General features: G+C 54.6%; 4 protein-coding genes across 4 annotated transcripts; 2 read left to right on the plus strand and 2 right to left on the minus strand.

Moving 5' to 3' along the window:
* Positions 1–207: 207 nt before the first annotated feature.
* On the plus strand, positions 208–1,305 carry MONBRDRAFT_14699 (uncharacterized protein; the record flags this gene model as incomplete). The annotated part of the gene is made up of 4 exons (XM_001743176.1): positions 208–288; positions 381–687; positions 831–1,089; positions 1,227–1,305. Coding segments are annotated over 4 exons (726 nt in total), but the record flags the coding sequence as incomplete, so codon positions are not given.
* A 1,662-nt stretch (positions 1,306–2,967) lies between these two features.
* MONBRDRAFT_6104 (uncharacterized protein) lies at positions 2,968–4,331 on the minus strand (the record flags this gene model as incomplete). The annotated part of the gene is made up of 2 exons (XM_001743496.1): positions 2,968–3,251; positions 4,106–4,331. The coding sequence occupies 2 exons, from the start codon at positions 4,329–4,331 to the stop codon at positions 2,968–2,970; spliced, it is 510 nt and encodes a 169-aa protein (XP_001743548.1).
* An 865-nt stretch (positions 4,332–5,196) lies between these two features.
* MONBRDRAFT_17829 (uncharacterized protein) lies at positions 5,197–7,734 on the plus strand (the record flags this gene model as incomplete). The annotated part of the gene is made up of 9 exons (XM_001743177.1): positions 5,197–5,233; positions 5,347–5,401; positions 5,493–5,543; positions 5,630–5,716; positions 5,864–5,992; positions 6,091–6,182; positions 6,310–6,635; positions 6,804–7,357; positions 7,504–7,734. 9 exons carry the CDS (start codon positions 5,197–5,199, stop codon positions 7,646–7,648), a joined length of 1,476 nt encoding a protein of 491 aa, XP_001743229.1. The 3' UTR covers positions 7,649–7,734.
* A 415-nt stretch (positions 7,735–8,149) lies between these two features.
* On the minus strand, positions 8,150–9,283 carry MONBRDRAFT_1704 (uncharacterized protein; the record flags this gene model as incomplete). Its single annotated transcript, XM_001743497.1, has 4 exons — positions 8,150–8,203; positions 8,295–8,644; positions 8,785–8,928; positions 9,007–9,283. Coding segments are annotated over 4 exons (825 nt in total), but the record flags the coding sequence as incomplete, so codon positions are not given.
* Positions 9,284–10,614: the final 1,331 nt, after the last annotated feature.

Here is a 10,614-nt window from a genome sequence, read left to right on the forward strand (position 1 = left end):
GAGCACCATGCTTGAGCAAATTCGAGGCCTCAGCATGACCCGTTCGACATCCTCAGCTAGTAGTCTCGAAGCAGCCCGCTTCATTGCCGAAACAGTCGATTGTACGTTGTGCCTTCCGAACAAGCCGCTTGCCACGCCAATGCTGGCGATCCAGCCATCCTCTTCCAAACATCATGCGACCAATTCTGACACTGTCGTTTTCTCGGTCTCCCCACAGACTTGTACCTCAAGGGTGAACTTGTATACCACCCTGAATGCGACACCATCTTCATGGCTGGCTCGCCCCATGTACGTTGCCGCGCGTCTACCTCACGTCCTCCCATCGCGCGCTCATTCCAAGCACCTGCCTCACCAACAACACCCCTTGGGCGGTCCCTTAGGTCACCAAACCCTCAGAGATGTACCTGCGTGACATGTCCTTGGTCGACTTACCCGTGCATGCCAACGGCCGTGAGCTGCTCTTTTCCTCCATGCATCAAACAGCCACCATCAGCATCGCCCGTCAGCTCGAAGATACCATGGAGCATCTGGATGAGGCCAAGGCTGACATGAACCGCCAAAAGGCTCGCGTCGAAGAACTCCTGCATGGCATCTTACCCCCAGCCATTGCTGACCAGCTTGCGCGAGGCGTGCGCCCCGAGGCTGAGCGCTATCGCAGCGTCACCATCTTGTTCAGCGATATTGTCGGTCAGTCTGGCCAAGGGCCCGGTGTTCCATCCCGCTCACAGCCCCGGCTCGTCATTTGCCAGTGGCCGTGCACGCATGCTCATAAGTCTGATCGTCTGCTCTTCTTGTCACTTGAATCTCTTTCTCTTTCTTTCTCTCCACAGGCTTCACCAAGCTCTCCTCGTCGGTCAAACCGCAGGCCGTGATGAACATGCTTAACGAGCTCTTTTCCAAGTTTGACGCGCTCTGTGACAAGCACAACGTGTTCAAGGTTGAAACCATTGGCGATGCCTATATGGTCGTCTGTGGCCTGCCCACGCCCAACGAGCGACATCCCATTCACATGGCCCGCTTTGCCATCGACATGGCCATGGCTGCACGCAGCGTCAAGTCTCCCGTTGACGGCTCTCCTCTTCAGATTCGGTTTGTTGCTTGTTCCTATGCGTCCTGCAAGTCCAGCACCGCACGACGTTCCGAAGCAGGACACGCCAACAACTCATGCTTTGCCCCCGCCCCCGCCTTTTTTTTTTTTTTTTTCCTTCTGCTATTGAACACTTCAGAGTGGGTTTGCATAGTGGCAGCGTGATGGCTGGTGTGGTTGGCATGAAGGCCCCGCGCTACTGCCTCTTTGGTGCGTGATCAAGTATCTAGGCTGGCCGTTGCTCGACTGCTTTGGTCTTTTGGGGGCTGGTGTTCTTACCCTCTATTCTCCACGCGGCTCGCTTGCTTATTTGGACTCGTGTTTCATCTATAGGCGACGCCGTGAATACGGCCAGTCGCATGGAGTCCAACTCTGTGGCCGGTTGCATTCAAATGAGCGCCTCCACCATGAGCGAGTTGCATGCTCTTGGCGGTGGCTTCACTGTCGTGAAGCGTGGTGAACTCGAAATCAAGGGCAAAGGTGGGTCCAATGTTCACTGACCTGTCCTGTCTTTGGGCCACCTTTCCGTCCTGCTGAACCCCCATCCGTATCTCACGTATTCTCCGTCCCCGCTGTTAGGCAAGATGGAGACCTATTTCTTGACAGGCGAAGTCGAGGGCATTCCCGAGCTCACGCCCTCACCCGAGCTTCTTGCCAAGGCCAAGACGGACAGTGATGCACCCAAGGCTAACGGCAATGTCCACAGCGTAGTGAGCAGCCACCAAATGGTCGCTGCTCCCGCACAAGGCTACAACGACTTTTATGACCTGGTGGTGCGCATGGATGGTCGTTCGATGCGCTTGGTGGGCGTGGCGGGCTCCACCAAACTGAAAGATATCATGGAGTCTGTCGTGAGTCAGCACGGGTAAGTGATTTGCTCTGTGCATGACTGTGACAACGTGAATTCTTGTCTGATCTCGTCCATGCTCCTTGTGTAGCTCCGTGGATCAGCCATGGCATCTGTACGCCGACTCTGAGCACGCAGAGATGCTGGTTCTCTCGCAGACCGTGCAGCAACTCGTCAATGGCCACGTCATTGAAGTCAAGCCCGTGTTTCACGAGCGAAGCCGTCAACTTCGCTCTGTCATCTCGCTCTATGGTGGCTTTCAACGCCGCACAGAGAGCTTGCTCTAGTCACAGTTTGATTTAGCCACCCCTCCTCGTGTTTATTTGCCCCCTTCAATTTCCATTCTCCTGTTTTGAAACATAGTTTGGAGTCACTTCTCGGCGTTTCAATGCAATAGGCCGCGCGCTTTATTTGTGTGGCTGATGAGAGAAGTTGGCAGCACCTGCACCGCTTTGAGGGCATATGGCATGAAAACCCGCCATCCTTTTTCAAGCGTTTTGACTCAGCCCGCTCCGCCTCTTTGAACAACTCTTTTATTTCCTGTCGGTGGCTTTCTTGGCTTTGATTTCTTTGGCTTGCTGTCTCCCCTGTCTACTTTTAACCGATTCTTGTTCTTGCTTCGCCTATCGATTGGCTTTTTGGGCTATTTTTCCTCTTCTTCTATCAAGCACGTCATGTGTCGGAGCTGATTGTTGGTTGCGGGAAGGGGGCTCAATTACAAGTTTTAAAGGAGAGAGAAGAGAAGAATGGCATCATCAAACGCCGAGCGAGGGATGCAGGGCAAGCCCAATGCTGTCAGCACGCACGCGAAGGTTTATGATGGAACAATGCATTCCGACCTTGAATACTTATGGCAGCACATGGTGATAAAGTTGATTAGAAAAAACAAAGGTCCTCATGCCTGCTTGGCATCAGTGGCTGCATTTGCAAAAGCTCTGCGCACTGCTTTCGGATTTGCGCTATCGAAGCAGGCTCAACTTAGAATCAATGACAAGGAACGATGGTGCATTGCTTATGGAGATTGTGAAATGCCTTACCTGTAAGCCAAGTAGGCATTTTGAAGTTGCTGGCGGCGTTGCGGCGACTTAACCTCATTGAACTTGGTGCGTTCGAGCTGCTTGACAGTCTCATCGTACGCCTCCTTGTCCTTACGCTTCTGCTCTTGCGCTATGGCTCGAGCGAGCTCTTTGCGCGTCTGTACCACTTCGTCAAAGTTGAGCTCGGCTTTGATGGAACTTGGGGCCCGCACCGTCAGCATCTTGCGATCTTGACCACCTCGACTCGAATTGGTGACCTTGAGACCCATCATCTTCTTGCCTGCATTGGACACCGGAAGGATGAGCAAATGAGTGGAAGCGCCAGTCCAAAGCAAGATTTGTTTTTGTGTCAGACACTTTACCAGAAAGCCATTCAACGTAGTCGGTAGGCTCTACAATGGCACCACACTCAGCTTCCAGGGCCTCTGACGGAGATGACATGCACATGAATCAGAGTGGGCTGTGAGGGGTCACACTTAATCGTCGTCGCTGGATGGGACAGAAGATGGCAAAGAGCTCTGAACGTACCAACAAACGGGCATTGTGCATTGCGCATACCCGCCAACATGCCCGCGCCCGTGAGGAGGCCGGTGGCTTTGCTATCCTCAAGCGTCATGGCATCCTATTTGCAGATGCAGGCCGCAACCCCGCCGTGGTGAGCAAACCACGACAGCTTTATAATCTGACTTTGGTGCAAAGGAGAGGAAGGACGGTCTTACAAGGACGGGATTGTAGTGAGCTGCCAACCAAGTGGCGGCACGGGTCTCGGGGTCAACCTCATCTTGTAGCCAGACTGGTTTGATTGTGCGGGCAGGGGAGGCGGATTTGCTTTTGGGAGGGGTGCGTGTGGCAGATGCGGTCGAGCTGAGCTGTCGCCTTGTGGTGCCCCTACATATTTGCAAGGAGCACAAAAGCCGAGCGTGTCAGGCAGCCATATGTGTGCAATCTGAAGCGGTCATCATGATGCTCATTGACGAGAAACCAACTTTTCTTTGACGTTTTGTCGAAGCAAGGATGCTTCGCTCTGGGCATCTTTGAGAGATTCAACATGATGCAGAAGAACACCCCGCAGGTAGGTGAGATTACATCACAGGAGCCGTGTGGTTGCGGACGTGTACAGCCTCTTGCACGTACCCAGTGGCCCAATGGCGAGAGTGCGCGAGGTATAGGAGGCATTCTCGCTTGGGTCCCGATGCAGCGCCTTGGTATTGGCGGGCGCCGTGGCATAGGCTCCAAGACTGGTGCTGACCTGCGGTACATTTTGCCCCGCAAACTTTTGACGGCGTTGCTCCTGCTCGGCTGCAATTCGAGCCTGGAGCAGCCGCGTTTCATTGGCTGTTTTACTGATGGCGTCAGACATGGTGATCGATTGACCTGGCCTGACTTTAGGCCCTCTTCACGCTGGTATCATTCGAGGATTTCAAATCAAGGTGAATGATTCGCAATTTCTCCTGGATGGCCTTGCCGCCTCAAGAGCACCAGCACTTCGTATGCAGGCTCGCACGTTGCAATTTTTCAACAAGTACGGAGGATCTCACCGGGCCAGCGCAAGACAGAGGCTGAAATCGGAGCAGAGAGCCGGGGAAGCAGGTGGCAGACACGAAGGACAGCGAGGGGGAGGGGGGGGAGGGGGGCGGGGGCGGTCGCGGGCAGAGCGGGAAACTAAAAACAGCGTTGCGAAGGTTTTGTGCCATATTGTCTTGTTTGTTACACTTTGTTCTATAAACGCGAATGAAGTGACGATATCGGTTATTTTTGGGGTATTTTCGAGCAATTTCGCGATAATTTTCCCAACCGTTCTATAGCACTTGCCTTTCAATTTGCCGTTGGGTACGCAAAACGACTTGGCTTGACATTCCTCAAACAAAGGGACCAATGCTTCTAAAAAAAGGACCGAACAAGGCACGCGCGCTGATGACTGCCCCATCCGCCCCGCACATCGCCCCCAAGATCCGAGTTGTTCCAGTCTCAAGACAAACACCATAACTCTGATACACACACACACACACACAGAAAAAAAAAAAAAAAAAAGAAACCCATTTGTCAGACAAACGCTGTCTATCCCAACGGGTTGACGGACGAAGAGGTCAAGGGTTCGCACGGGAGGCGGTAAGGAAGGCGGCAGGCGGCAGGGGGGGGTTTGTTGGCGTCAACGGCGGGTGAGTGGGTGGGGATAGGGGTTGGGAGCAGGGAGGAGGGAGTTGGTGGAGCTGTTGATCGGTTCGATGGCGGTTCGCGTGCGCTTTGCACCCAGCCCCACAGGTCTGTGTCACCGATGGAGGAGCACGTGGGCAACCTGCAGCTACTGCGCCTCTCATCCTTGTGCGCGTGCGGCTTGACTGAACCCCCTCCCCCTCCCTCAATGATTACCGTAGGCTTTCTGCACTTGGGCGGTGTGCGCACGGCCTTGTTCAACTATCTTTTTGCGCGGTCTGTTCTGTTGGTCATGCTTGGCCTTGGCACGCAGGTTCGCGCGTTTTCTCTCACAGCATGGGTGCCTCGCTCCCTCTGCCTCATCCAGCAAACATGGTGGCAAATTTATTCTGCGCCTCGAGGACACGGACCGCACTCGGTAAAAGAAACCGCACCCCGTATCGCTTTGCATGTGCCTTGTCATTGTCAACAGTGACTCACAATTTTCTCTCGTGCGGCGCACAGGTTGCAGCCCGAGGCTGTGCAGCGTATCCAGGACGATCTGGCTTGGCTGGGCATGACCGTGGACGAAGGGCCAAGCACTCCTCTCCAGTACGAACTGTGCGCCATCTCTTAAACAAGCAATCAGGATTGGCTGGCTGCGCCAGACTTGAGCAATTGGGCTGCTATAACGCAAGACAGGCGTACACAAAAAAACAGAACATTCGCTTTCTCACTCTTTGCGTGCCATTATCCTAGGCAAGCCAATTTTCGCAACCCAGCGCACGCTGCTTATGTTCAGTCACAGCGCCTTCCTCTCTACCAAGAGGCCGCTGATGCCCTTTTGCATGAAGGGCATGCCTATCGTTGCTTCTGCAGTGCTGATCGGTGCGGTGCCCGCGCCCACGCTGCAGTGCCTACACACTTGCTTATCGTTTACCCTCCGGTAGCTCATGTGGCGCCTGGTGAGGACTCATCAATCGCAGCCTCGAGGCCCTTCGTGTGTCAGCCTATCGCCAGGGACTGCCCACAAGTTACGACCGTCTTTGCCGAAGCTTGCCCCGCGCTGAAGCCGAGGGTGAGTCGAACACGCCATGACCACCACTTCTCGTCGTTCTGCCTGTCTGCACTCCTCCCTCACCAATGCCTTCGTGCCTCCCGTTGGACCCCGCAAACTGGTTGCATTCCACCAGCTCGCGCCGCAGATGGTGTACCGCATACTATCCGGTTTGCCATGCCCACGCAGGGCGAGACGCGTTTTCAAGACCTTGTGTACGGTGACCTGGCCTTTCGCAACGAGCAAATTGACGATCAGGTCCTGATCAAATCGGACGGCTTCCCCACGTATCATCTTGCCAACGTCGTTGATGACTACGATATGCGCATTTCACACGTCCTCCGGGGCGAGGAATGGCTCTCCTCAACAGCCAAACACGTCAATCTCTACCACGCTCTGGGCTTTGAGCCACCCGCCTTTGTACACCTCCCACTCCTCATCAACCCCGACCGCACCAAGCTCTCCAAGCGGTCTGTCTCTCGTTTCGAGCCCATTCCCGGAGTTGCGAGTGTTCCTCTGCTTCATTCACTTGCTTTTGCTTCGTCTTCACGTGGCTATGCTTCGTCTTCACGTGGCTAACCCACATCGTCTTCTCTTGTCACGCTCTCATTTTTTGTTCATTCTGCACGGGCGTACAGCAAGGGCTCGCTGTTTGTGTCGCAAATTCAGGACATGGGCATCTTGCCTTCGGCCCTCAACAACTTTGTCATGCTGCTGGGCTGGTCGGCAAGTGAGGAGCACGCTGAAGCCACCAACCATGCTGATTATCTGACCATGGAGGCCTTGACAGAGGTGTTTGACATTGGCCAGCTCAACAAGTCGGCTGCCGTTGTGGCGATGGAGCGTCTCCATTACATCAACAAGCGTCACCTCCACTTGGTTGAGCCCCAGGGCGCCCAATTTGATCTCATCTTAGACTACGCACGCCAGCGCCTTGAGCGACAGCCCTGGTTCAACTCGGACAACACGCCGACTCATCGTCTAGCTCACCTTGTAGCTCAGCTCAAGCCATCCTTTGATTCGGTGGATGACTTGGTGGCTGGCCTTGAATTCTTTTTTGTTCGACCGCCGGCACCCACACTGGCCGAGGCTCCGTTTCGTGGCATTACCGCCATGACTGCACAGTTGCGAGAATTGCCTGACTGGCAGCCTGAGGCCATCAAGGGGGCCTGCTTACATGCCCTAGAAGAAGCCAAGTACGTTGCTTTTGAAGCATGAACACGTGGGACCCAGCTGCACGCGTCAAGCCATAGTTTGTTGCTGTCCTATTTGCATGGCAAAATAAGGTTGTCACTGGCTTATTCAAGTGCATGCGTGTGCGTCGATGCTCGTTCCCGTTTAGGGTGGGTCGCAAAAAAGCATTCCCTGCCTTGCGGCAAGTGCTGGTCAATGGGCAACACGGGCCCCCGTTGTATCCAACTATGGCGCTTCTCGGTCGGGATGAGAGCCTGGCTCGGCTTGAGCAGGCTCAGCAAGGCGATGCCTGAAGCAAGCGTCTGCGTCGCCTTTAGAAGTTTATTGGGCGGATGTGTGCAGGGCTGGTTGTGGCAACTTTATATGAATTAGATTTTACAAAAGAGCGCCAGGTTACTATTCAAAGAAAAAAATGTCCTTGTGTGTGCGGTGTGGCGCCATGGCTGCTGTTAGGGCTTCTTCGAAGTCAGCCAGGCGGTGCTTGCGTACCGGCTGCCGACAGTGAGACGAATAAGATGCGATAGTCAAGCACGCAGGCCCTGGCCATGTCTGCGTCACCGGTGGAAATGCAGCAATGCAGCACTGCATTCCCGGTGCAGAGAGGTGGGCGGGGGCGAAGGGGGGGGGGGGGTGTCAAACGTACAATGTCGAGCTGTTGGGTTCGGAAAAGTTGCTGTACGTCGCGAATCATTTGGCGCTTCTCGTCCAAGGTGTGTTCCTACAACCGGCGGATGAGTGAGACTTGAATACGTGCCGAGCGCTCGTGTTGGCCAGACTATGGTGCACACCTCGTTCCAGCGCGTCATCCAGTAGCCAAAAAGTCGCAGATCTTCAAAAATCATTTTGGCCTGCAGTCACGGGCCGACAAGTTGGTTCATGTGCACACCTGTCAAACCGGCCGTTGTCAACTAGCGATAGAGTTCTTTTATGGTAATGTACCGTGGAGAGTTGAGTTGGGCGTAGAGACATGCCACCGTAGGTCACCAGGCTGGCCCGCTGCCCCACGAGGCGCGTCAAATTGGTCGCGCTTTTTCCACCGACGCAGTTGAGTGCGAGATGCACGGGCCTGTCCAACTGTGCTCGGAGCTGGCGGAGGCCTTCCCGGGTCTCTAGATCTTCTTCAAAAGCTAGCACATCAGCACCAAGGCTTCGCAGCTCGCTCACAGTGCCCTCCAAGTCGGGGCGTTCACGGCGCAAAACATTTACGGATGTGACACCCATTGACTTGGCGATCTGAATGACGGCACGACCAACCGCTGACGTGGCGCCGTTCTGAAGTACAATGTCACCTACAGCATGTCCCGGGGCCGATGGCCGAGATCGGAATTGGCCCACGTCAGACATGTGAGGCTGAGCTGTAGCGGGTAGATGGGCGGTCCTGGACACGGCGGTGGCAGTCTGCATCGCCTCAACAAGGAAAGCACATTACCAGGCTGAAGTTGCACAAAGTCATGAAGCATGCGGTAGGCCGTACAGGCCGAGACCATCATGCAGCTGGCATGCTCCACGGAGGTATCATCATCCAAAACCAGCACTTGGTCTTGCCCGGCGAGTACAAACTCCGACCAAGTGCCTTGGTGGGTGAGCCAGAATGAATGAGAATAAAGCCAGCCGCCGCGCGGTTCGCTGGCTGACCGAAGCAAGGACTGACCCATCTGACTGGTGCCAAAGACCACGCGCTGACCTACGCGAGCCACGGCTGGATCCACATTGGGGCCTGCCTCGACAATTTCACCGACACCTTCGTTTCCGCCAACGGCAGGAAGAGGGGGCTGGGATGCATACCGCCCTTGCACTTGGTTGATGTCAGCCGGGTTGATGGCAGCGGCCAGCATGCGCACGCGCACCTGGTCACGTCCCAAAGGGGCCTCTGCTGCTTCTTCAAACCTCAGCTGAGTCACTGGGTCTCCAAATTCGGCGTAGGAGAGCCGCTGGTATCCACGGTGCTGAATACTCGAGAGAGCCGCGCCCCGCGCCCAATGCGGAGCCTGAACCAGGAGGCGCCTCAAAGCCATGATCAATCAAACTTGTTATGCACGAAACCACGGTACAAGCCAGCGCTCTCAACCAAGTCAGTTGCCTAAACACGCCACGAAGGGCGGTGAGCCAGAGGAAGGAGAAGTTGAGGCAGAAGAGGGAGAAGAGGGAGAGGAGACTAGCAAGGGACATTTCAAGGTGACGGAAGCCAGTGTGTCAACGCAGGGACCGAGGTAGCGGAAGCCAGTGTGTCAACGCAGGGGAGCGAGGTGGCGGAAGCCAGTGTGTCAACGCAGGGAGCGAGGTGGCGGAAGCCAGTGTGTCAACGCAGGGAGCGAGGTGGCGGAAGCCAGTGTGTCAACGCAGGGGACCGAAGTAGCGGGAGCCAGTGTGTCAACGCAGGGAGCGCCAGCGCGCATCTTGCTCGCAAACCTGATTTGTTAAAAATATCTGACAATACAATAACGTTACAAACTCCTTCAGGAACTTTGCTATCATATGTGGTATAATAGTTAATACCACTGCAAAAGCTTTATATTTTGCTACAATTATTCACTTTGACACGAAAAGGATGACAATATTGTCAGATAATGTGTGTCGCGCGCGGAGACACTTTTTCACCTGTTCATCGAGACAACTTCGGTCACGTACCAAGTGTCATCCCTTATGGTTTGACCGTTGAGATTCGTTCTTCCGTTACAATTTCCGTTGCATTTTCCTTCTCCTCAACGGTGAGTCCCCACCCTTCCTCATTCCTCGCATGCGCTGCCATTTATTGATGCGTGAACCATCTCACCTTGCCTTTCTTTTCTTTGCGTGCAGCCATTATGGCGACTCCTTCTCCGGTGTCTTGTGCAATCTGCAACATGCTTGTCTCGGATTCCAATGAGCAACGCCATGTTCAAACGCACCATTCCACTCCACCCGATCTCCGCCGCCCTTCCGAGTGCTTTCCTTCTCTGAACTGGATTGACTGTCCTGCGCCAGGATGTGTGTGCTCAATGCGCAAGGGCGATCCGCTGATGGCGCACTACATTGAAAGCCATCCTGTACATGCCAACGAAAATTTGACCACCTTTTTTCCCAGCGCTGTTTGCTGCGACTGCGGCCACTGGTCCTTTAATCGCGTCTGCGCCAAAAGGCATCGCTCTATGAAGCATCGTGATGCAATAACGCATCCCCCCAAGGTCAGCTCCCGCGTCTTCGTGCTCGGACATGCACTACGCACAGTGCAATTGATCCTTTGGCAGGCCTGCCTCATGGAACAAATCCCGAACAAGTC

Source organism: Monosiga brevicollis, genomic scaffold, assembly GCF_000002865.3.
Source record: "Monosiga brevicollis MX1 MONBRscaffold_3 genomic scaffold, whole genome shotgun sequence".
In the NCBI taxonomy this organism is placed as follows: Eukaryota; class Choanoflagellata; order Craspedida; family Salpingoecidae; genus Monosiga; species Monosiga brevicollis.